Here is a 27,008-nt window from a genome sequence, read left to right as displayed (position 1 = left end):
TGCAAGAGTGGGCCATGATGTGGGAGTGGGCTGAAAGACCTGTCCACAGTCCCAGTCTGCTTTGGACAGGTGGACACCGACTGGACACGAACAGTGAAGGAAAAGTTCTGCACACACATGATTCTATTCATATTTATTTGAAAACAACAATCCATTTCTTCCACTTCTACTGCGATTCCTTGTTGCAACTGGGGTCATACATGATATTTGTATTAATTCCACAGAACACCATCACAAAAGTTACCCTTTTATATGCACGTATACCTTTTTTTGTCCTTTTTTTTGTATTGTCGTCATTTCTATACAATGACTTGTGCTTTGATATCTTCGACAGAGAAAGAGATTTTTTTTTTAAAGACATCATTGTCGTCATGATAAGTGTACATAACAGAGGGGAGATCGAGATAGAAAAGAGTCGTAAGAAGAGGATATACTGGTTGAATACACACCGATACAGAATACAGAGATACACACTCACATTGCAGCCTGCCCGACTCGGCCCTAAACTGTCACACACACAAAAAAAAGGGTTGTGTTTACTGAAATCACCACAACCCACAACTGCTCCCTTCTTCTCCTGATTTTAGGATCTTTAAGAACGCTGTTGTTGTTGCCTTGCAACAGATACACTCCCTGCTGGAGAGCAGAGTTTTGGCTAAATATTGCTTAGCTACAAAAGGGACGTCCAGGAGAGAAGGACCAAAAAAACAAACAAAAAAAACAAAGAAACAAAAACAACGCAGTGCACAGAGCTTCAAAACTGTTATTATTATTATTATCATCATTATTATTATTTTACTGAGACAGTTTGAGGGGTCAGAGTGCAGACAGTTCTCCTCCGAAACACTTCAATCTGCAAAAAAACGATCAGAGTGCTGGGACGTTGATGAATAAGGTGCATTTTGTCTGAGAGTTTGGCGACTGTCTCCTCAGAAATAAAGCCATTAGGTCAGAGGTGGGCTGATTGCCATGGCCACAATGTGCATCGATGCCAAACACAAAAACTTGTGTGTGTGTGTGTGTGTGTGTGTGTTCAGAGGGAGATGACTCTGAGATATTTACACTGACTGACTGGAATGTGGAGCTACCCTCACTCTGTGTGATGCCGACGTTTAAAAGCAGGATGCAAGAAGGCAGGTTCATTCACTTAATGCTGAGAGCCCGGAGATCAAAAATTAAACACCACGAGAGAGCGAGCGAGAGAGAGAGAACGTAAAAAAAACAACACAACCAGGAGGCAGGCAGAGAGCAGCAGAGCATGTACAAGCAAACTACCATAATGTGATGTCATTCTACATGTTAAGTGCAGATAGATAGATAGACAAGTCGATAGGTTCTATATACTGTATGTATTCATATGCTGGCTAAATATTCTGGTAAATCTTCTATGTGTATATAGAGGGGGGGGGGGGGGCTCACTTAGACGTATATAAATAGGTCTAACATATAAAGCCATATTACAGTGTACATATCCTCGCCCTAATGTAAGCGATATAGCAAAAACCCATGCTTTACATAGAAAAAGGCATCCACGACATTTAAGAAAAAATGTACAATTTATGAAACATGGTAACAATAATAAATAGTATTATAGAATTGCTGCTGTACACAAAAAAGCCATTTTTTAAATTTCACTCATATAAAAATATGTTTTAGTGCAACCGTACGTAATAGTAATATCCATGACTTCACATCAAGACTTTTAAGGTGTCCCAAAAAAAACAGAAGAAAAAGAAATACAGGAGCAGAGGGAGGAGGAAGAGGAGGAGGAGGAGGAGGAGGAGGAGGAAGAGGAGGGGGGGGGATTGCATTTATTACAAAGCTGATAGTATTGTACTGTATTTACATTTACCTTCCTGCTTCTGTTTGCTTATAAGAATACAAGCCAAACACAGACTAAAGAAAAGGCACACACGTAGCTGTCCGATGCTTTTGACGTACCGCTGTCGTTAAAAATGTTTTCGCAGATTTTGGTCGGGCTCGTGTTGGTGTGAGTTGCCGTTCATGTGTATGCAAAGTCTTTAAATAAGAAACAGGCATGCTGTACACGTACATTAAAAGTGTCTGTCTTTAAGAGAGAGTGTGTGTGTGTGTGTCGCAAGAAATGTGTGTGTGTAAAGTGTGTGTAAAGTGTGCAAAAGTCAGTATTTCTGTCTCTCTGTTGCACTTCATCCCTTCCTATTATCCACACAGACAGACGTCCGTCGCTTCTCCTCCTCTGGTTCCTCTACGACACGTCCTGGCTCCACTTTTTTGTGCTTTCTGACTCCCTGGACGCTGCTGGAGGTTGTGGGGTGTCAGATCTGGGGCTGGGAGGGTGAGGGGAGGAGGAGGAGGAGGAGGAGCAGGAGGGGTGAGGGGAGGCAGGGACTGATGGGTGGGGAGGCCTGAGCTCCAGGCCGCTAAAGTGCTGAATCCCAGAACCTTGAGGAGGAGACGGGGAGGGGTGGGGAACCGGTGGTGACACGGAGGTGGGCGGTGACCGCTGGAAGTCGGAGGAGGAGGTGGAGGAGGAGGATGGGGCTCTTCCTTCATCCCCTCTGCCTGCTCCTCCTCCTCCTCTCTGAGCGAGCTCTTCGGAGTCGATGCAGAGCGAGGCGATGGCCTTGGTGCAGGTGTGGATGCTCTCCTCCTGCTCTCGCTCCCTCCTCCTCCCGCCTCCTCCCTCCCTCTCCTGTGAGGAGCAGTGAGGAGACTCCCTCAGCCGCTCTCCTCCCCTCTCAGCGAAGGAGGCGAAATGTGGCGTGGCGGCTTCGCTGGCGGTGGAGTCCTCAGACACGCTCTTGTGCAGAGATAGGCGGGAGGCGGCCGGCTGCGCCCCCTGCTGGCCCAGAGGGGTGGTGATGGACGTGGGGACGGAGTGTACCATCTGGATCCCTCCGATGGGGATCATTGGGAAAGGTGAACGCACCTGAGGAATGTTTATAATTTCAGTTTCTTATTTCAACCAAGAGGAAACACGCGCTGCTGCCAAATCACACACCACAGTTTCCAATTAATATTAATCCGCTGCTGAAAATAGTCCCCAACCAAAGCATCTCAAAAACATACATTTAAAATATTTTTTTCATCTGTATTTTCAAAGAGCTGGTGTTTTACATAAAATGTAAAATATAATACAAACAACTGTAAAAATAATATAAAAAAATTCATTAGGTAAATAGGTAATAATAATATTAAATATAAAAATTAATAATACATATAATATTATTATTTTAATTAATTTATTAATATAAACTTTAGAAATGTAAACAAATTTTTAAAAAGTGAAACATTTTAATTCCTATAAAATAAAATAAAAATAATAATAAAAAAAAATAAAATAAAATAAAATACCTGCAGTTGTGAATGGAGAGGAAGGTGACTGAACAGGACTTGGTGTGGTGGGCTTGACTGGTTGCCACGGCTACCGCCCTGGTCCCCTGACGATGGTGAACCCGGACGATGGTCCTGCAAAACAAAAAAGGAGATGAAGCTGGAAACGTGCTGTGGACGTCATCATGAAGCAGCGAGCTTCAGCGAACACACACACACACACACACACACACACACACACACACACACACACACACACACACACACACACACAGAGGGATTCAGATGGGAAAACCAGAACTCGTGTGAGAGAATAAGTGAATGAACGTGATGAGAAGCAGAAGTGTGTGGTGGTGAAAACAAACAAACACGCTGTGTAATGACGGCATGAATGTGTCGGCTCGGCTGCAGACAGAGTCTGAAGCGCTGCTCTTAAGAAGAAAAACAGCCGCGTTATTAACCACACCACCGCCGGCCAAGATCCCATTACCACCCAAAGCCAGCAGCCCTATCTTCAATCATCCCTCTGTCCGTCTGCCTCGCTCTTCCTCCTCCTCCTCCTCCTCCTCCTCGCTGAGCCTTTCTGCTCGGACTGCCAGACACTTTCAGCTCTCTGCTCAGTCTCACGCTCTCTTTCTCTCCATTATTCCTCATTTGTACTTTAAATTGAATTATTACACATCCTCAGATTTACACAACAAAGGGTCCGAGTGCTGCATGAACCTGGATCCAGACCGACAGCCAGGAGGCCGAGGCAGCGCTGTCTGGGTTCATTCAAACATGACATCATGGAAAGAAGCTTCTCTGCCATTTTCTTGGCTGCAGTGTTCACCTTGACACTCACATGACCACCAGAGGGCGCAAAGCTGCGTAAACACTGATCATTTCAGTCTGAGAAACCAGACTTGATGGCCTGGCTGTCACCTATTCAGAGTTACTAGGCTCTTCTAAACCTTGATGGCATTGTCCAAAGTCTTTTCTTGGTGTGTAGTCACCGATGCACTGTGATCGGGCATAAACGTAAAGTTTGGAAGAAAACAGTTCCAAATGAAACTGCTGACAAAAATAAAGGAATAAGAAAACAAGTAAACATAAACAGCACCGCAGGCACTGGAACGTATGAATATTTCATCCTACTGCTAAAAAAAGTAAACCGAGGCCTCTACACTGTGCGGGGCGAAGTTTAAATACATTCAAATCTTCTACAGATGAAACTGAAACCAGACCACATGGTTCAAACTAAACACAAAGCAAGACAGTGCAGACAAATAGAATAACCAGTCTCACCGTCTCCATTTCTGTGCTGGCTCTGCGACGTCCCAGAGGGCCGAACTCTCCCTGACCCAGCGCTCCGGTCTGCTGACTGGGCCTGAGGCTGCGTGCGGCGCTCTGCGGGCTGGTGGTCATAAACAAGCAGCAAAACATCACATTAAATCTGCAGCACAAGCTTCGTGTGTTTAACTCTTCACATCAGGTCTGAGAGACAGGAGACCGTCCCCGAGCTCACCTCTGGTGGTGGAGGTGCAGGCCTCGGCGGGGAGACAGGGGCCGGATCATCCCCCTGTGGCGCCCTCTAGGTGAAAGGTCACGCTTGTAGTCTCTTCCTGCCGGAGATGTTGGCCGGGACAGAGGGGACAGTAGAGACAGGTGTCCCCTCCTGGGGGACAGGTCTCGCCGGTATCCGCCTGCCGCCCCCAGATCCCTTTTGGGGGAGATGTGGCGCAGAGGAGAGATGTCCCGCCGGGGCGACAGGTGTCCGGCGCGGGGTGACAGGTCACGATGTGGGGACAGGTAACGGCGGGCCGAGGGCGAGGAGGATGGGGAGATGGGGGACGGGCAGCCCGAGTAGTCCAACCCGGGTGAGGACAGGCGGGACGAGGGGGAGGATAGATCCGAGGAGGGGACCGGGAGGTCTTCATCCATGGAGGAGGAGGGCGGGACCTGCAGCCTGCTACCCAGCGGCCGCTGCTGGCCTCGCTGAAACTCCGCCTGGCCGCGCTCCCTCCCAGCCGGGTCGCTGGGTGGAGCCTGCGGTGTAATCTGGATGCTCGGAACGGTGGTGAAGTACCCGAACAGCGGCGGCTTGTTGGCGTTTCCAAGGAGGTCGCACGCCGAATGGTGAGAGAGGTGAGAGGCGGGGTGGGAGGCGGCCACGGCCGTGATGGACATGGAGGGGAGGGCGTATGGCTGCGGGCTGGTGGAGCGTGAGCGAGTCTTAGGGGTGGAGTCGCCATCATAGTCGTCCTCTTCGTCGTCTTCGTCATCCACCTCATCGCCGTCTTCCTCACCGCCTTCCGAGTCATCGGCGTCTGAGAACTGGTGCGGCCTGGTGCCCGTGTTTTCAGAAGAGCGCTGGCCTTCATCTCCGACATCTTAGAGAGGAAGAGGAGGAGGAGGAGGAGACAGGAAGGTGCAGAAGAGGAGGAGGAGGAGGAGACAGGAAGGTGCAGAAGAAGAAGAAGAAGAAGGAGAAGAAGGAGAAGAAGGAGAATAGAACAGTTTGTGTTAATTTGTGGTGACAGAGCTTCGACCTCAGTCCCTGCAGCTCCACCAATAAAACATGAAGCAGGATGGACGGCAGCCAGACGCTGGCAGGAGCTGCTGGCAGGTAACCAGCAGCTGATTGGCTGATAAACTTAACACAAAGTAACAAAAACGATGAATTCTGGGACAGAAAAAGTTCGGACTTTTCAAAGTAAAAGTCAAAGTTGAGCTGAAATTCACACTAAAACTAACTTTGGTTCTGGTCCAGCAGCAGCCGCAGCGCGGGGTTAATAAATTGTATTTAGGGGAAATCAGATCCACTAACACAGCACTACTTTTCCAGTTAGCCTCTTATATACAACAGTTTTTCACAAACCGCCAATGTTTATGTCTCAGTGAGTCACTGCAGCGCGTCGCCATTAAAGGGCCGAGCCAAAACACACAGCGGGAGAGACTCCAGTAAAACTACACCGGGAAAATACCGGCTGAAATATGATGATAACAGGAGGTTATCCACTGATCGGACACACACACAGACACACACACACACACATGAACACACACACAGACACACACACAGACACACATACACACACACACACACATGAACACACACACACAAACACACACATGAATGCACACACAAACACAGACACAGACACACACATACACACACAGACACACACAGAAACACATGACCACACACACATGATTGCACACACACATACACACACACACATGAACGCACACACAGACACACAGACAGAAACACACACACACACACACATGAACGCACACACAGACACACAGACAGAAACACACACACACACACACATGAACACACACACACAAACACACACATGAATGCACACACAAACACAGACACAGACACAGACACAGACACACACACACATGAACACACACACAGACAAACACACACATGAATGCACACACACACACAGACACAGACACACACATACACACACAGAAACACATGACCACACACACATGATTGCACACACACATACACACACACACATGAATGCACACACAGACACACAGACAGAAACACACACACACACACACACACATGAACGCACACACAGACACACACACAGAAACACACACACAGGGATGTGTCCTGTGTCCAAGCGAATGGCTTCAACCTCAATCAAACCAATATGATGGACATAAAGGATCTAGATGATGTCGTGTGTGACCTCATCGCCTCCGAAGACACAAAATAAAAGATTTATTTGTTGCTTTTAAACATCATCAGACTCGCTGCCGTTAACGATGAAAAACTCCCAAGAATATAAAAATAATCACACTAATTTCCCGCTTCATTATCGAGTCATCTGAAGATGAACGGGACGCCGAACCCCCGCTCATCTGTTCAGAGACTGTCGCAGCCTCCAGAGACATCTGACCAGAATTTATTATTTGTGAATATTTCATGCGAAACCATCTTCATCCCTCCTCTCAGCCCACAACATCGTCCCCCGGCCGTCGTTTCCACCTTATTTCCATGATTAACAGGCCGGGCGGTTTCTTCTTCAGCTCAGATTTGTTGCTATTTTTAAATAAATGAGTGAAAATAAAAGTGTGGTTTTAAAAGTGTTTTTATGTAATAAGAGACTAAAATGGTGGATGGATGTTTGGCCTGTTTTTGAGACCCGGCTGTCAGGATGAGCTCTGCTTCCCATTACACTAATCATCCCTGTTCAACCGCACTAAACCAAAGACGCTGCAGGCCACTTCCAACAAGATAGCAAGATGCCGCTGCAGTGTGTGTGTTCGTGTGTGTGTGTGTTTGTGTGTACCTCCTTCGTCTGCCTCAGTGTCCTCAACCGAAGACATGGAGACTCCCAACTCCAGACACTTTTTCATATGAGCCTTCGACTTCATGTGCTTCGTCAGGTTTCCTGCAAAACACACACACACACACACACACACACACACAATTTAATGACCCTTCGACTAGTCTTTACTGGAAACCAGAGCCTGTGTGGCTGCATCAACACAAAGAGGGTGAAATGGAAATAGAAGTGGTGGAAGAAAAAAAAAGTGAGGCCACAAAATTACAATTTACAGATTATATGTAATTTATACAAAATGTAATTTAATGACAAAATGACTCAACCTGGCCTGAACTCCTCCGGAGGCCTGATGTGCGTACAGGCCGATGATGGCTCTTTATTAAAGATCAGGTATCAGCTGGTCAGCATCTTCTGCACCAGGCAGCCTCTTCACATGTTTAATTCATCCCTTTAGCCGCTTAGGTCGAAGGTTTAGGGTTAAATTCTTCCTAAAAGTCTGACTAGGCTTTGAGTGGACTCGTCATATACCTTGTTATTTTTGGAGATTGTTTTCTGGCACTGTCTTCTCAGGTCAGTGGAGTGAGACCTCTTGTGTTTACACCAATGTCTAGTTTCTTCTCCTCACTGGTGGAGGAGTGGATCGGCCCACACTTCCTGCTATCAGTTAGGGGTTTCTTACTTCTACACTGATTTAAAGCTGCTTTGACTCAGTGAGCAGCACAGATGAAGAGGATGAAGAGCAGAACTCACCTTTTGTCTTGAATGCAAAGTTGCAGAACTTGCAGACGTACGGCCGGACGTCGGTGTGCGTCCGGATGTGTTTCTTCAGCATGCTGGGTTTCTTGCAGCGGATGCCGCACTCCTCGCAGATGTATTTCCCTCGACCGCGGCCGCGAACGTAAACATAGTCCTCGTTGGATTTATACCTGAAAGAGAGCACAGGAGCAAACGGAGTGGTGATCCTGCCCGGGTTCTTATTGCTGCTTATGTTTCCCTGCTCACTGGATACTCTATTGGTTGTCATGTGAACTCTCTCTGTGCCCTCCACAGGGAGGTCAGAGGTCAGGTCGCTGACGCAGGGAAGTTGCCCAGGAGCAATCTGGATCAGGTGCCTGAACTGGCCCCTTTTGATGTGAAGGAGCAGCTCCCTCTGGATGTCTGAACCTTGACTCTACCGCTGGGCTCCGCCACCCTGAGAGACAAACTCATGATCCAGAGCTGATGACTGAGGAAGGCCAGTTCAGGCATCTGAGCCAGATTCCTCCTGGGCTCTTTCTGTTTGAAGAACCCGCCAGCTGACGGCTGGGTAGACCCAGAACCTGCTTGAAAGCATTGCATATCTCATCTAAGGGGAAACACCAAGGGTTTTTGGAGGCCGGTTTGAGGGCTTTCTGCCACCATGACCTTCCTCTGGAGGTTCCTTCACTTTGACACATGGCCTGGTCGAAACATTCCTCTGCTCTAACCGAGAATAGCAGCTCTCTGGCCTTCATTGTCTTCATGCTGCTCCGTCTCTTCTAAAAACAAACCACAGTCCTCCGAGCAGCCCCACTTATTCTTTTACAAGCTTTTTTTTTTTAAACATCACTGTCAGACGTGATTTTTGGTCTAACACGAGGCTTTAAGTGAAACAGCGGACACTTGGCAGCAGGATCAGTGCACGTCTGCAGGATCAGTGCACGTCTGCAGGATCAGTGCACGTCTGCAGGAGTCTGTCCGTCATGGAAGGAAATTACTGCCGATCAGCGCGGGCACAGTGTTTTCTTCTGCGTGGAGGAAAAGCAGGAGCGGCGGCAGTTTCCCGTCCTGCCTGCTGCAGGCGGAGGAGTGGATGACGGCTGGTTCGGGGCCTCCTGCCTTAAAGCAGGTCAAGTATCAGGAACATCAAACGATCAGTCTGCATCAGTGAGAAATGTATCTGTTCACTGCAGCCGTGGACGAGACGTTTACACAGCTGTGGCCGGTTATGAAAGTGAATTATTATTTTATTTTGTTTTATTCGCAGCACACGGTAAGACCATAACACAGATTGACTTTCAAAAAGCGTTCAGGTGAGGAGGAGACGCGAAGTCGCTCAGGGAGTCTGCAGAAACCTACAGGAACCATCTTGTTTTCCTGTGTCATACTTAATAGTTTGCATACTGTTCATGTGTGTGTCTGTGTGTGTGTGTGAGTCTTTTCCCATTCAGCCTGTTTGCATGCTTTTATCCACTTATTGCTTCTAACGTGTCCTTTGGGGACAACAGGGAATTACTTCACTGTCTGCTGCATTTAATAACTCTCTGTGTGTGTGTGTGTGTGTGTGTGTGTGTGTGTGTGTGTGTGTGTGTTTGTGTGTTCCATTCAGTAACCTCGGTTTCTACTGTAGACTATAAATCATTATGATACTGTACGACTGTTTCTCACTCCTGGCCTAAACTCCCTCAAACAGCCTTTGACCACTGAATGCACATGTTAGGATGATTTCTCTGTGATGACACAGTGCGTTGTTTCCTGAATGTCCCCTCGGAGATCAATAGAGTATTTATCTATCTATCTATCGTGTCTTCATCACAAACTGATGCACAACGTTTCACACATACAAGTCAATCAGCAGGGAGTGATGCTGTGGTGGTTCTGGGACCTTCTTGTCTTCCCAGGACAAAGAAAGCCTAAGTCAGACAGAGGGCCGGCCTCCACATCCTCCAAAAAGCACCATTAATATGGAACAAATGAAACACGTGTGAAATAAAGCAAATTTAATGATGAGATTCAAAAGGACTAAAAAAAAAGGCCTTTTCCTCTCAACAGCTAACAAGATAAATAAATAGTACAGTTGCTGTGAAAATGCCTTTAAAACACAGCTAATGAGGGACAGATCCCACTTCACATCAGTCTATAAAAACCGAAGCACGACTTACGAATGTCCAATTACAGACATGCAGCTCGGGTCGTTAGCCTGTGATGGGTTTAGCAGGCTCAGACACTTGGCCTGACGCTCACAGGCACAAGTGAAGTCCAAAGACTCGGCTGTAAAAGGATAAGTCTCCTTTTTTTTTACCTAAGAAGATTTTTCTGACTAATCGTGATGAAGCAGACGTCCTCACAGTTCACACAGAGGACATCATTTTTATTGACTATCCAGCTGGATTAAGAGAAACAACATAAGTCTGAGGCCCAGCTGTTCACAGGAGTGGTGCTCAGGTATCTGAGGGTCTTATTCAGAGCTTTAGGATCCAGGGAAACTGCTGCTGCTGCAGCGAAACGTCTTTAAAACCTGTGTGTGTGTGTGTGTGTTCACGTTTCTCCTGAAGTATGAAACAAACTTTGTTTTTGTTCTTGCCACCATCTGTTCTCATGGAGTGTGTAACAAGCTTCACTGCAGCTATCTCAGTGTGTGTGTGTGTGTGTGTTTGTTGGACGTACCCGCCTTCGAAGATCTTGATGCGGGTCGGTTCGGTCACAGGCTGTTTGACTGAGACCTCCTTCTCCACCTGCTCCTCCTTCGAGCGGTCCCATGACACCACTCCCTTCATCTTCCTCCCAAAGTTACTGACATCCACCGGCATCAGCTCCGGCTTCAGCTGGAGACGCAGCAAAAGAAGAAAAAAAAGCAACATGAAGGGAGGAGTGGGACAAACAGCAGCCTTCAATTCTTCCTGTGATTCTCTTTATACCTGATCAAACCGCAGCTTCCAGGCCACCGATGACACCAGCTTTCCAGAGCTGGGTGGAGACATGGCTGCTGTGGTGTACATCTGGTCAGTGTTCCTCCTCTGTTTGGACCTCAGCAGAGCCAGGGACGCCTTTGTGCTGAGGTTCAGAGGGTTTGGATTGTAGGAGCTGACGCACCAAGAGCTGTAGACAGAGCCACGCAAAGCAGCCTGAGTGCTGTTGGGTTTGGTGTAGTTCAGGAAACACCAGCTGACTCTGCTCATGGTGCGCAGGCTCGGGAACTGGAAAAACTGCTGGACATCAGCCACGTCTGTGAGCAGCAGAGTCTGACCCACTGCTCCTGCTAATCCTGAGCTTTGATTGGCAGCGAGCTGGACCAGCATGCTGACAGGGATTTTACTGGATGAAGGCTGTTTCGTGCTGTCAGTATCTTCTGCATCGTTGGAGGAGAGCATAGACTCCGGGCTGGAGTTGCGCTCCGGGGCAGAATCATCCACATCAAGCTCTTCTGGGGAGTCCCGACCACCTGAAGCAGGGGATCGGTCCATGACGATCTGGAGAGGAGGAGTGAAGCTCTCAGCCCGGGGGACATCAGGGAGGTGGGGGGCAGAGGAACGGACCGGAATGGCGATCTTGGTGGCCACTGGGAGGTCACTTAGCGGAGGAGATGAGGACATCCTTTCAGAATCATCCAAAGAGCCTTCAGCCTTCAGATGGGACCTCTGGCGTCCGCCCTTCACCTTCTCACACTTGCTGCTGCTTTCAGCTCCACTCAGCTCCACCGCACTCATCTCCTTCACGATCTGCCCGTACATCCTCTCCTCCTTCACTCTTTTCTGCTGCTTTGTCTCAAAGAACAGCTCCAGTGAGCTGGCAGGGGAAAGCATGCGCTTACCTCCTCCGATGGAAGATCCTGAGGCGTCTGTGGTGGATATAGTGCCTGATGTCAGAGACAGCGGGATCCCTGTGTTCAGGCGTGGCTCTGGCAGTGAGTCCGGACCCTTCCAGAGTGGGTAGCGCAGCGCTGAGGCATCGGTCTGTCCCAGGAAGTGTGATAGGTTGAAACCTGTTCCACTGATGCCTCCTGAAACTCCTCCGGGTGGCTTGCTGACTCCAACTAGAGGAGTCATGTTGCTGTTGTCAGCGCCGCCTGCCCTCGCTGAACCTAACCCTTGTGTTCCACTCCCATGGGAGGTTATTAGCTGGCTAACACTGGTATACATAGCACTACCAAATGATGGCACGTGGGTTTGGATCCGCACAGGAACCAGCAAACCAGGCAAAGAAGCCTGGGAGCCCAGGTTCTGTGTGGCGAAGACAGGCTGGATCTGCTGCAGAAGCATGGAGGGGGTGGTGCTGTTGGAGTGCTTGGAGCCTAAGTTCGGCTGCTGGGACAGAGGGGAGGTGCGAGATGAGTAAGAGGTGGGGTAAATCTGGGAGCTTTCTGACTTCCCATCATATGGCTGAGGATCATGGCTTTGCTGCAGGGGGTGGAGCGGTTGTTGCTTATGAGGTTGGTGTCCAGGGAGGCCACCAGATGATCTGATGTGGAGTTTTTGGAGTTGCTGCTGGGCCTGAACGGTCTGCTGCTGTCTGGGCGTCTGTTCGGCCTCCTGACTCCAATACAGACCTGGCTGTGAGAAGGAGATATAGGGGGCGGCGCTCTGGTACTGCTGCATTATATCTTTGTTCACAACCTCATGACCTGGATGTTCTCCCTCTGATGAGGAGCCCTGGGTCTGGAGGCGATGATGCTGTGACCTGGGATGGAAAAGAGACATTCAGTCTTCTGCAGGCTACAGCAAAGCTAGGTTTCATTAGGTTTTTATTTTCATACCTGCTGTAAAGAGGTTCGTCCTGCAGGCTGTCCTCACTGATACTCTGTTGAAGAACATGCTGGTGGTGCTGCTGGTGAGATCCTATGCCTGTGCATAACAAAGAGGTGTTTTTGAATGAAAGTCTCATAACAATGACTAGTTGATTTGGCAAAAACAGGCTCCAGAACATTTTCTGCTGCAGCCTCAGCTGAGTTAATTAATGGAAAAATAAACAAAATCTTAAAACTTTGTTTACAAAATATGACAGGACAGTTTTAGTCTTGGCTTACCACCAGTGCCAACCCTTTTGGTTCTGCTGGCTGCGTCGCCGGAGCTGTGGGGGGACCCTCCAATCCAAGCCCCGTGTTCCAAACTCTCCTGTTTGATTGACATTTCGGTTCCCCCTGGCTCCTGGGCGACCGCCTCTGGATAAACACTCAGCGACGCCTGTCGAATGTATGGAAAATATGGTTTAAAAAAAAAAACAGCAGCTGCAGCAAGAAAAGTACAACAGTACGGTGCGTGGTACAGTACCTGCCGAACGAGGTATCCGCGCCGGCGTTCCTTCATCGCAGAGGCACTGGAGTACAGTTCTCCCTGCCTGGATGAGGACAGGCTTCCATAGTCGAAGGACTTGCTGCGCATTTCAGGCAGCTCTGTGGGCAGCGTGCATGGCGCCTGCTCTGATGAAGACCTCCTCATTTCCCTCTGCTGGTGGTGGCTGGAGTAACCGCTGCCAGGAACAGTCAGGAACTCGGACTGCTTCGCTCCACCCCCACAGACCAATGAGTCATCCTGTTCCAGGACAGAAAGATGTGTGTGTTTTTGGTCAGATAGACGCTACACATATGCATCGGGAGTGGTTCACACTACTGGACAGTGTACCTGTTTGGTTGGTGAGACAGATTTGAGACCCTCCTCTCTGTCAAAGGACATGGAGAGGGAAGAGGAGTGAGACAGGTTGCTCTCCTGGCTGGGGCTGCGAGACAGGCTGGTGCAGGTCGACTCAAAGCTGGATTCCCCAGATGAATGCTCCATATCTGCCAGGCGCAGCCTCTTCTTTTTGGGTGGGAGCTTTTCTGATGGCATCTGGGAGAGTGTGTCACTCCTCTGAGGCAGCTGGAACTCCTCAACATGCTGCTGCTGCTTCTCTGGTTCCTTGGCCATTGGAGCTTCGGTGTCCTTCTCGGGCTTGTCTGGTTCCTCCGTCACTCTGATCTCGGGAACTTGGATGTTAGGTTGCCGGACGAGTTTGTGTGGGATGTGATAAGGCTGTCCAGGTGAGGCTGCGGCGGAAGAAGATGAAAGGGAGGCCAGGTCACTGTCACTTTGCAGCTGCTGCTCCATGCTCTCTGTCCTCAGCAGGGCAGATTCGGGACTCAGAGCGTCCTCAAAGATCTCTGTGTCAGACTGTTCCGAGTACTGAGTGGATGGAGTTTTATCTGAAGGCTGGTATCCTGGCTGCTCAAAGGACTCTGACTTGTCGAAGGAATTTGGGCGGCTTAGGGAGTTGGTGTGCTGAATGACTGATATGACATTCCCAGCTGCCTTCCTGCCCTCAGAGTCAGGAAACATTGCAATGTCCTCAGAGCACATGCTAGCACAGGTATCAAAGCTATCAGACTGGCTGTGAGCACTATGAAGAGAGCCTTTGCCTGTTGGAGTGCCCCTCGACCCATCAAAGCTACCTTGTTTAAACTCATAGTCCCCTATCATTTCCACAGAACCACTACAGCTACTGTCACAGTGCCCAGGACTGTCCTCATCATCGCCCACACTCTTCTCTTTCCTCCGTTTCCTGGGTGCTATCTCTGACATGCTAACTTTAGTACCATATGGGCTATAGGCAACGTGGTCTGGGACTCCTGGGCTGCGTTCGCCAATCTTCATTCCCAGGGATGAAACTAAATTTTTGGGCATGTGTCCATAGCCCTCAGCCTCCCCTACATGGGCTTCATTGGCTGAATGTTCAAACGCACTCTGTCTCGTGAGTCTGGGGTGGCCTAGCGGGTAAAACACGTCATCTGATGACACCATGTTGTCGAAGGATTGGCTGCCTCGAATCGAAGGTGGGACACTGAGGTTAGGAGGGGATGAAGTTGGCATGGAGTTACTCCTAATAAGCGGGCCAGAATCAGATGGAGGCTCCAGAAGTCCTGTACTGCTCTGACAGGGTCCGGTTGGATACTGCTTGGGCTCTCCGGATATACCTACATCTCCTCTAAAAGAGATGTGATCTTCAGCTATCTTACCTATGTCCCGAATACCTGTCTGCTTTAAGCTAGCCAGACTACTGGGGTCAGCCCCTGCCATGCCCACCGTGATAGACTGTCTCGACCTGGAGTTGGGTCGGTAGTACCAAGTCCGACCAAACATAATCTCTTCGTACGTCTTGACATTAGTATTCGGAGGGCTGATCTGCTGCTCTGCACTCTCAGAGCGTGAGAAGTAGCCAGAGTCTGTGCTGCCTTTGCTGTGAGGACTGAGGAGGTTCAGGGACTGGGACATGGCGAGGTCAGAGTCGTGCCCTTTTTTCTCATTCAGCCTCAGGGCCAAGCGCTGTTTGATGGTGGGGGAGTCGTCCAGTGAATGCGCTCTTACACCAGGCTGTGATGCCAACATGGGGTGTGACCCCTTTATGTCATGAAAGGGGGGACATTCCATCCCTGTGGACGGGACTCCCCCAGGCTTGGGGACGATGAGGATAGGCACTTTCATAGATCCGATGGGCAGCTCTTCAGCTGAGTCTGCATATGCTGGTTCCGGACCACCTAAACAGTGAGAAACATCAGAGTGTGGTACAGATTAGAAAACACATAATCACAAACACAACAAATTCAATTTGTTTTATGGTGATGGTTTGAAAAACTAGACAGAGGTGGAGAACATTTTAAAAGGTTTCCTGCAGAGGGAAAATAACCTGTGTTCTTGTCAGCTTCAAAGGAGATCTGCGGGATGGGGCTGTCCTTGTCTGTCAGCATGGTGGAGGCCTCCACGCCTTCCTCGTCTGTGTCTGTACTCTGCTCTCCATCCGAGTGGACTTCGGCCTCACCCACTGGAGACGCCTGGTCGATGTCCCCACTGCGGGCCACAGCTAGCTCTGAAAATGGTACGAGTCCAGCTTTGATAGCGTGAGCATGGGACTTGCGATGTTTGTAAAGGTTGCTCTTGGTTTTAAAGGAAAATCCACAGGGAACACAAGGGTACGGCCTCTCTCCGGTGTGTGAGCGGATGTGCTTCTTCAGGACGCTGGGTTTGGCGCAGGCGCGACCACAGTAGTGACAGATGTACTTTCCAGGCTTTTTTGGCTTTTGCTCCTTTTTGCCATAGCCCTCTTCTCCAGGCTCAGAGCCTGACTGAGAATATGGTCCAAAAGAGCTGGGTAAACTAGGTGATTTCTGGCGAGGAAACCTCCCTCCCCCGGCCCCATGTGGGTGAGTGTGGCCTGGGTGTCCAGGGTACAGGTCATCTGAAGGCAACTGGCCGGCAAAGGGCCAGGCGTGAGGCTCTAGGCCTGGCTGTGGTTTGGCTCCTGAGAGGAAGCGCTCAGTCTGGGGATGCTGAGGATATGGCTGGCCCAGTTGATAGGGGTATCCCCTTGGAAACCCCTGCGCAAAGTGCCCTTGGGGGTCTTGAGGTGGCGGGCCTCCTATGGCCCCAACTGCAGAGGGTCCAGATAGCAGCTTTCCAGAATTCCCTGTGATTGCGTACTTCTGCTGGGGTGCTGATCCACCGGCAGCACCACACGGCAAACTCTCACGGTGTTTAGACTCCGGGTCAGCAAAAGTGCTTCGTTTGGTGTTCGCAGAAGGCTCAGACGCCCACTTTCTTTGCAGAAGTGCCTTCTCCTTCACTAGTTCCTTATTTAAGCACTTCTGCCCAGCGGCAGCTGATTCACGAGCCTCCATGTTTGGTGAAGCTCTTCTGTGATGTAGAAGAGGGAGAGAGGGAGGAAGGGTGGGGTGGGGGTGAGGGGGATGGGGAGGGGTGGGGTGGGGGGAGTTGGGAGGGTAGGTTCTGGAGGGTTACAAGGTCCCAAAACTACCAGGCATGGTAGGTGAACCTTTGAGGGCTGCCAACAAGTTCACAGGAACAGGAAGTGCCCGTCCATTGCTGAAACAGACGTGACTGATGGATGGTAGAGCCAGGCTGGAAATCAGGAATCAGGAAGTGGAAGTAAAAGTGGAGCTTTAGTGGAAAACATCAGAGATGTCTCTCTCCCTTTGCTAGTTTGTGAAAACACAAATGCTGCTGTCCCGATGTTGTGTGTCCAGTTCTTCTAAAGCCAGAAGGATCATTGAGCGATCTGCAGAAGAAGAAGATGAAGACATTTGACTGGTGAAGCACATTTTAAGCTAACCGTGTATTGATTAGTCGAAGTGAACACTAACGTTTCTTTCAGGTCTTTGTAGGTCCTCTTTCATCAAAAGTCAGTTTTCTCACTAGATGACCTGCAGCAAAACAAGAGAGAGAGAGGAAAGGCTCATTAGCTTTGTGTCCAAAGACATCATCAAATCAAACACAGATCTTTAGCATGACATCTTTGTCCCTCCAGTGACATTATGGATGTGAAATCCAGCACATTATAAAGTACTTTATTGTACAAAGAGGAGTTACTAAATTGCAGAGTATACGCCTGATGTGCGAATGTAAATGTCACAGATTGCTCAGTTCGTTTCTTCACTCTGGAATCCATCTGTGCTTTCTGCCTTTTCCTCCCGTTTCTCCTCCTTCCCCTCCCTCCCTCCTCCTTCCACTCAGTGAGTCACCGATCAAAAGCAAACCCACGCCGTTCCTAAAAAGACACAAAGGCTTATAAATAGAGCTGTGGAAGTGACGTCGGAGTGTCATAATGTGTGTAGGCGTCCAAAAAGGCCAAAGTCGGAGAACAACCATCAGTGCTAGCACCTTTCCTTCCTCTTCAGGTGGTTTGATTCAACTCCCAGAAACACTTCGAGACGCACACAGATGTAGGTACAGTGCTTGCAGGCAGTGTGCTGTAACCCTGCAGCAGACACTGTGTGTGTGTGTTTCCGTTGTTTAACGTTTCTTAACCACACCAACACCTGACAGCAGCAGAAGGAGCACGGAGCCGCAGAGCGCTCAGAAACCTTGCTGCTGAAGTTGCATTTTTGCTTTGTATTTCCTCATCTCAGGGTTTAAACAACCTCCCTCTGGTTGCAACACACACACTCACACCTACACACACACACACAGTGGCCTCTGTGCTGGTAAGCAGGGCTCAGTGACGTGTGTGTCTGGGGGCCCAGTGTCTATAAATAGCTCTTGAGGAAAAACATGCTTTATTCTTAGCAGCAGGAACGTTGAGTTTGGGCTACTTTGTGTTTTTCAAATGTACCCTTCACCACCACCCCCACACACACACACACACACACAGACACACAAACAACTGCCAGGAACATTATCTCATACTGCGAAAACTGTGTTTTCCATGGTGTTAAGAGTGCAAGAATGTGCTATGAATCCTGAAGACCTGACTCCTCGTTGAGGACTGCAGGTGATGATCACACATGAACGAACATCATCTAGAGGACCTGGTCTCAGTGCTGAAGAGCAGCCCTCACACTGCACTCACTTTCACTTTGTCCTGCAGTTTTCAGTGGATTTCACTGAGGCCCAAAAACCATGTCATGTCTACACTCCATCCACACTGTGATTGGCTGCCTTAACTCTCTGTTCATCCAAGTACAGGCAAAGGAGCCTGCCTTCAGAGCTCCCCCTCATCGTTCTTGTAAGAATCCTGTTGCCACAGAAGGAGAGTTCGAGGTAGTCTGAACATTTCAGGCACAACAAGTCAAACACTGAAAAATACGGCTTTGATTTTAGTCGACTGCAGTTCGTGTTTGAACCGTGCATGTTCAAAATGAGCCAGCTAGAGCCTTGTTTGTAGAAACATGATGACTGATGAACTCTTTCACACTAAAAACTGCAGCTCAACCTAAACAACCAAACTTAGCTTCCTGATTCTCTGAAAGTTCAGTTCTACGTTACCTCCTGCTGCCATCTGGGGTCACCACCACCTGCACCGGCCATCTGACCCTCCTGACACACACACACCCGTAATATCCCAGCAGTGAGTCTGACCTTCAAGCATGCAGAATATTCTTAAATCTTATGTAAGGTGGTCGGTTTGGTAATGAAACTTTTGAATGGTCAGAGTGAGTGGGAGCGCGGACTGAATGGCTTACATAAAGCTTTATTCATACATTCACCTGCCCCAGTTCCTGTGCGGAGGAGAGACATAGCTACCGGCGTTGTTTGTGTGTGTGTGTGAGAGAGTGAGCGTGGGAAGTGTGTGTGCCAGTTGTGTTTTTGTGGGGGCTGGCAAAGGGCATGACGAGACACCCGAAGTTGTAGGTAGGTCAAAACAAGGCGCAGTGAGAGGCCGCACTCAGAGGTAAAAATAGTAGGACACACACACACACACACACACACACACACAGTGATTTATCAGAATGCTTTAAATAACCAGCGTTACTCAACATAAAGCAGCAGAGATCAGCTCAGCTTTCACAGACATGGAAACAGATCTAAGTTTTAAAGCCACTGCATGTTTCTCTGAGGTGTGTGTGTGTTATCCAATCACAGCATGACACACGGTATCACATCAACACACTCCGCTGCCAGTTAGACCCCCACATCCATGAAAACAAACATACACATTCATGCAGGCAGACGAAGTGCTTCACAGATGATTGATAAATCGATGAGACACATCAGATTACAATCTAAGAATAAGATTAAGAACCCAAATGCTGGCTTAAAACTATCATTAAGAGCATAAAAACTGGACTTTAACCCCAAGTGTCTGAAGACCCGCTGTGAGTCCCTGTAGGAGGCGCCGCCTGCCGCCATGCTGGCAGCGCCTGACTGCGTCTGAATGTCCCAGGATTCACCTTCATGATGTCACATTTATTTATTTGATGGGACTTTTAGGAAGTCGACAGCATTATAATAACTTATTGATTGCTCCTGTTCCCTCCTTCCTCTCCTCGAGCCCTTTCTCTCTCTCTCTCTCTCTCACTCGTCCCCTACACTCTCTTCCCGTAGGTCCATTGTCTTCGTCCACTTTGTTCCACTTCCTTGTTCCTTCATCTGTCTCGTCTTTAGATACATTTTTCTTTTCATTAGTTGCCTCTTTTGTGTCCGTGTTCCCTCTGTTGTAACTTAACCCCACTTATATCTCCTCCATGCGCCCCTGCATCCACCCCTATCTGCACCAGCCTTCACTGCTTTGTTCCTGTGTCCTCCTCCTCCTCCTCCTCCTCTCTGCTCACTTGCTTCCTCATTTGTCACTCTTGCCTTTCCTTCTAATCCCTCTCCTCCCTGCACAGTATCTTCTATCCTTCCTGGTTGAAATCAAATATCTCATTATTTATTTGTGCTCTTCTTATGGCTTTATCATTACAAATATATTGTGTTGCAAGAGCAAAAGATACACACACACACACAGACACACACACACACACACAGACACACACACACACACACACACGCACACACACACACAAACACAGACACACACACACAGAAACACACACACAAAGAAACACACACACAGACACACACACAAAGAAACACACACACACACAGACACACAGACACACACACAGACACACACACACACAGACACACAGACACACACAAAGAAACACACACACAGACACACACGAACACAGAAACACACACACACACGGAAAAACACACACAGACACACACAAACACAAAAACACACACACATTTTGTTTTTGTGACACAGGAATTCCAAACATTCCCGCTGGTATGCGGCACCCCGGCGGGCCAATTTAAGAATAACTAGCCACCATACACACAGACACACACACACACACACAGACACACACACACACAGTAGAAGCCAGCTATGCCCTTGTCTGGGTGTTTCATTGAAAGAAAATGAGAGGCTTATCTACTGCATATCGGAACAAGACACTGTAGCGGAGGGATTATTGGTGAGTGTGTGACTGTGTGACACACACACACACACACACACACACACACACACACACTGATAATGACACAAGGATGAAAGAGGATTTGCAGAAATGTTGATCTATTATCTTGTCGTTTTGGCAACATTATTCCTGTCATTCCACTGAAGAGAAAAAGATGGCCGTCCGGATCGAACTGCCTCCCACACACACACACACACAGTCTAGCTGCATGGTTAATGCCCACACAGTGTTCATACCTGCAGGGTTTAGGATGTTTTTGCCCTCTCCACTCTCCTAAAGCTTCCTTTGTGTCAACATGGTAAGATTAACATATCTGCCTCCAACCCAGTGGGTCTGTCCGCAGGTTCCATGGTGGCCCCGCATGGGTTTGCCCATATGAGCTGTGAGTGGGACCTAATGGAAACAGAGCTCATATAGGCAAACCCATGCAGGGCCACCATGGAACCTGGCCACTCCTAACCCACATATACATGTTGGACACTGATGTTTGGTCATTATATCCTTTGGAATTCCTGAAAGTATTAATATACTGATACATGGCTGTGCTTTGGGACAACCATGTCACACATGGTGCTGAAGAGAACCAGGACACAAGAGAACTAAGAAGGAGAGAATGGAAACAAGGATGCAACGGACAGCAAGGAGGGAAGAAGGATACAACAGAGTAAGGAAAGGACTCATGTGAGTGGTTAGGGATGCAGCAGAGGAAACAAGGAGACAACAAAGTGAGCAGAGTACACATGGCAGAGAGGGAAACTGGGACACACTGAGAAGGACTGAGGTGATGTCAAATGGAACGGAGCCGGTGAGGAAGAGAGTCATGCCCGCTGGTGTCAGGTGCCACCGCTCTGCTCACACACACACACACACACACACACACACACACACACACTGTATATGTATGTCAGATGCATGCATGGATCAGACACACACACAAAGGCCGGGTTCGTATTTCGGAGCGGTAGGCGAAGTGTTCGGGTACTTTGGGTGGTCAGACGCTCAGTAAATTATTTAAACGTGTTACTAATGGTTTCCATTCAGTGATTAACCACTTTATACAGCCAGAGAGAGAGAGAGAGAGAGAGAGAGAGCAGGGCCGACCGAGGGCAGCTGGCAGTCTGTTTGTTTTTTGGCTTCGCTCTGTTTGGCCCCAACTGGACCGAAACCACACACACACACACACCTCTATTAAAAAGCCTACCTTTGTTTTACCTGGAGGGACACAGGAGTTACTGGAACAATAACCTGGACTCTCTCTCTCTCCCTCTCTCTCTCTGTGTGTGTGTGTGTGTTGGGAATTGATCCATCCCTCCATGTGTGGAATTAAGCCTGTTAGTTCATTACAGTGCGCTACAGTGAGGCTGGTAATCACCATTTTGTTTTCACTCCATTATTCAGTCTGACGGTGTGTTCATGTTCCCGTCACTGAAGTATCCGCCAGTGCCACTTTAACTCACGTTCACCCTGCAGATTGAAGTCATACGTGCATTTAATCGTCATTTCTCTGGCTGACTTGAAAGCGGTGTCGATCCCATCACAGCGACAGGATCCCAGGAGCGTCGTCATGTCAGATGGACGGCAGGAAAAACCAGCTCAATACCGTCCATGACACAGGACGGCAATGCAAACACATACTGATGGTTATGGCTTTTCCTATTGTTCCTGAATGCATCATGTGTGAGGTACGGGTCAGCCTAATTCATTCACCACCTCTAAAAACTCAGCAGACGTCTTTTGACCTCCAAACTCCTCATGTCAGTGAACAGTGAGCAGGTTCTTATATTTAAAACATTTAAGACGGTTCAAAGCCAGACAGTAAAACTTTGGGCCAGACCCCCGCCCCCCTCCCTCCCTCCCTCCCATTATAAATAACAATACACTTGCTCAGCAGTTATGTTACAATACCTGCTTTCTTACATCAGGCCAGGTTAAAGTTTTTACACAACTCAACAATTAAAAAGTCATGTGTGAATGAAGCCACTGAGAGCAGCAGACAGCAGGAGGTGGCGGTTAAACCAGGAAGCTCCCAGCGTGAGACGGGAGCGGCGTTCTAACCGTGAGGGCAGATTTACCAGCTGACTGAAGGAACAGGTTTTTAAGTGCTCAGTGCTCATCCCCATCCCTGCTCCATCCCCTCTCCATCCCGTCTCCATCCCCTCTCCATCCCCGCTCCATCCCCGCTCCATCCCCTCTCCATCCCTGCTCCATCCCCTCTCCATCCCTGCTCCATCCCTGCTCCATCCCCTCTCCATCCCCGCTCCATCCCCTCTCCATCCCTGCTCCATCCCTGCTCCATCCCCTCTCCATCCCCGCTCCATCCCCTCTTCTCCTCAATATGTCTTCTTCTATTTCTGTCTGCCTCTTCCTACAGTTCCCACAGAGCCTTTTGACAGCTGGTTGCTGTCACCTCTGGGTTATACGTGTAGGTGGTCCAAACACACTGAGATTTTCTGGTAACCCGTGCAGTCTTTTACTGCATTGAATTCTGGTCTATTTTCTGCACTTGTGGGAGCAAAAACCATCCTCACTGCCGCTTCTACAAAAGATAGAAAGAAAGAGAGAGCGAGAGCTGAGTGTCCCTGCGAGCCGGCAGCTCTGAACACAAGCTGTTCGATTCTGAAGGACTCAGAAGTCTGAGGAATGATCTCTGTTAAAGCCGGTCCAACTCAATCAATGGTTTTAGAGACAGAACACAAGTAGGACTGAACAATTACTTGAAAGATCTCTCACTTAGTACAAACTGCTGTCTTAGCAGCGAGTCCTGAGTTGTCTCCTAGGAAACAATCATGGTGATGCATTCATTTTTTTTATAACATATTCCAGGCTCCTGCTTACAATGGACACCTGTTCATGTCAAGCCAGGATTAGATATTTCCTATTTAAAGTACCTTCAAAAGAATCCCTGGCAGCTGATTGGTCGAGCCATCTGTTGGTCAGACCAATCAGACGGTTGATTCACAGAAGTTAAAACACAACAAGCAGCTGAGGATCATTGAAAACTAGCAGGCAGCAGGCAGCATATCATTCCAACCTCAGCTCCACTCATGCTCCACCTCTGAGTCCGTATCTGGATTAACCAGGAGTTTAGGTGACACCACCAACACGGCCTCTCACGCAGACTCAAAATGAGCAGAAACTTGACATCGTGGCAGGTTTTGTCTATAGAAGCAACAGGATCTGTGTCTCTGCATTCCCATAATCCTTCACTCTGTGCACAGCTCTGCTATCCCTCAGCCTTAACTTATCTCCTCGTACCTCACCTCCACTGACTCTTCCAATGTGTTCTCGTTAAAATGAGCTCATTGTTCAGGATGCAACACTTCCGTCCTCACAGCTGTAGACTTCAGCTATTAGCATTTCAGCTCAAAGTGAAATCACCGCTCTCTGGTCCTCACTGGCACAGCATAGGAAAACACAGGGTTGTTGAAGTCCAGGGTCGGTGGCTGCCTCTGGTGTTACAGCGAGTCTCTGAGCGGGTGTTGTGATTGGCCCCAGACACAGAAATAGAAATAGATTTTATTTCTGAAACCAAAATATCACCGTCATCTAAAACGGATTACTTTAATATCTCAGCAGTTGATGCTGTGTGTAAAACCATCATCGTGGCTCGCCGTCCGCGCCGAGGCAGCCGTGTTTGGTTTTAATTTAGTGCTGTCAATCATCCGATCGGCGCCGTGGATCGCTGTGGATTTTAAAGAGGCCGCCTGTGTGAAGGTGCTCTCTACAAATGACTGGAATGAAATCTAACAGAGATGAATCCAATGAACCTAATCTGAACCCGGATGTACACACACACACACACACCAAGTTATCATGAGTCACACACACACACACACACACACACACACACACACACACACACACACACAGGGGCAGACAGCTTGTAGACAGTGATGTACAGCAGGTAGGAAGTCAATTATACTAGTAGATATTTCTGTCAGAAAGTGTGTGTGTGTGTGTGAGAGAGAGAGAGTGTGTGTGTGTGTGAGAGAGAGAGAGTGTGTGTGTGTGAGAGAGAGAGTGTGTGTGTGGGAGGTGGCAGCACAGGCAGGTTTACTGAGACAGGATGAGAGTGTGTGTGTGTGTGTGTGTGTGTGGGAGGCGGAAGTTTTGTGCCAAGGTTAGAGTTTTGCCGCTGTTATAAAAGCTTCTGTTACACAACGGAAACAGTCAAAAATGAACACAGGAACCATCGCCTCATCGTGTTGATTTTTGTTTATGTATTTATTTTTACTGACGACAGCGGGACGTCTTTGCACCCAAACTTCCTGGGATGTTGTGGGCAGACGTTAGCATTAGCATGTCCTGCAGTCAGACATCAGATAAACGCGCAGCGAGCAGACAGATCACAGCCGTGTTTTACATCCTCACACACTCATGTTTCACTCGTTGGCTTCTGTTCGTGCACACATGCAAATACTGCTCAGTCCCCTCTGGGCTTCCATAGGTGATGTAGGCGATATTCTTATACTTGTGCAGAAATATCATATTTCTCTCATTCTGATCCAAAAAATGATTAAAATAAACTGTGTAGCTGCTGAGAGATGTCAAGGAGGAATCCCAGAAAAAAAAAGGAACCGGTCTGAATCCTCCACGGCTGCTGGTTCATCAAGACCAGAGACAAAGAATGTGAGGTGGGAGGAGAACGTTTGGAAAAACAAGACATGAGACAAAGGAGTAAATATTTCTCACCCTGGGATGAACTCAGAGAAGCCTGCAGGCTGGAGATGGACGGTAAACACAGGATGAGGGTCACTGTTTGAGTGAATACAGTCAAATAAAGAGCACATCTACGTGTGTGTGTGTGTGTGTATGTGTGTGTGTGTGTGTGTGACTCATGATAACTTGGTGATCTTACATGTGTAATTATGTGTGTGCAGTGCAGCAGTCTTGTGAGGTGAGGTCACTCTGCGCTCTGTTTCAGCAGCTTCCAATGTACACAAGTGACGCACATCTGTGAACATGTGTGCGGTTCCAGCCTCACATGACATGCAGGAGGACACGGCTGCCATATTAGTGCTGGAAAAACACCTTCAGAACGATCGCTGTTATGATTCCAACCCACCGGCTCGTCTCTGATGGTCCCATGTTTGCTGCCTTCATCTGGTTCAAATGAAAAAGCTGCAGCTAACAGCTGAGCGCTGACACTTCCTGCTCTGACATGCATGAATGAAGGCCCTCATATATGGAGTCATGTCACACTGCAGCACCAAAAGCAGCCCTTTACCATCAGTGTTCAACATAAATCATGACTGGAAGCATTAAATATCACAAAGTCTCCCTGATGACAAATCCTCACCAACAACCACACCTCCCTCCTCAGGTGGATTCGCACGACTACTCAAAGGCAGCAAGACAGCGGCTACCACCCAGCCCATTGAAAAGTGATGCAATCACAGAGATGTACTATGAAGGAAAGGAAACTTGTCTGAGCATCCGTGCGTGACTGAAACTACCTGTGGTCATGCAAGTACGCAGGTCTAGGGCTACGTTCAGACTGCAGGCTGAAGTGACCCAAATCCGATTTTTTTGCACGAATGTGACCTGTATCTGATGTTGTCATGACAGTCTGAACAGCTCAATTCTTATTGTTTTAAATCCGACCCAGGCCACTTTCATATGTGGTCCTAAATCAGACACGTATCCGATTTTTGCTATGCGGCATATATCCAACTTTTGCGACAGACGTCACAATTCTCTTAATATTGTTTGGTTGTAATTATGTTGGCTACGATCGGACATTAACGTAAACAAAGCCACACAAGCACACATTGTGTGATGTCGTGTCCTCTTCTGTGCATGCGGGTCACTTCAGGGCCGCAGTCCGTTCGCACAGGAGAGTGGTAGCAGCCGCATATTTTTTGTAAACACCAAAAAAATCGGAAAAATCCGAATTGCAGACCTGCAGTCTGAACGTAGCCTAA

At 48.5% G+C, this 27,008-nt stretch overlaps 1 protein-coding gene across 3 annotated transcripts in view; it reads right to left on the bottom strand.

Moving 5' to 3' along the window:
* Window positions 1-566: 566 nt before the first annotated feature.
* Window positions 567-27,008, bottom strand: part of hivep2a (HIVEP zinc finger 2a) — a 70,206-nt gene continuing 43,764 nt past the window's right edge. For 2 of the 3 annotated variants that reach the window (XM_028396530.1, XM_028396529.1), the window contains 14 exons: window positions 17,482-17,541; window positions 16,011-17,396; window positions 13,976-15,861; window positions 13,625-13,885; window positions 13,381-13,537; window positions 13,111-13,198; window positions 11,276-13,034; window positions 11,025-11,182; window positions 8,370-8,545; window positions 7,623-7,724; window positions 4,823-5,687; window positions 4,603-4,711; window positions 3,337-3,450; window positions 567-2,911 (listed from right to left, as the gene is read on the bottom strand). In XM_028396530.1, coding sequence (XP_028252331.1) covers window positions 2,228-2,911; window positions 3,337-3,450; window positions 4,603-4,711; window positions 4,823-5,687; window positions 7,623-7,724; window positions 8,370-8,545; window positions 11,025-11,182; window positions 11,276-13,034; window positions 13,111-13,198; window positions 13,381-13,537; window positions 13,625-13,885; window positions 13,976-15,861; window positions 16,011-16,998 — 7,347 coding nt within the window. In that variant the 5' untranslated portion in view covers window positions 16,999-17,396; window positions 17,482-17,541 and the 3' untranslated portion in view covers window positions 567-2,227. The remainder of the gene's footprint in view (window positions 2,912-3,336; window positions 3,451-4,602; window positions 4,712-4,822; window positions 5,688-7,622; window positions 7,725-8,369; window positions 8,546-11,024; window positions 11,183-11,275; window positions 13,035-13,110; window positions 13,199-13,380; window positions 13,538-13,624; window positions 13,886-13,975; window positions 15,862-16,010; window positions 17,397-17,481; window positions 17,542-27,008) is intronic. The other variant, XM_028396531.1, reaches the window with a different exon arrangement.

Source organism: Parambassis ranga, chromosome 24, assembly GCF_900634625.1.
Source record: "Parambassis ranga chromosome 24, fParRan2.1, whole genome shotgun sequence".
Taxonomy (NCBI): domain Eukaryota; kingdom Metazoa; phylum Chordata; class Actinopteri; family Ambassidae; genus Parambassis; species Parambassis ranga.
Note: the sequence above shows the minus strand (reverse complement) of the source record. Positions and strands in the feature narration are given on the sequence as shown.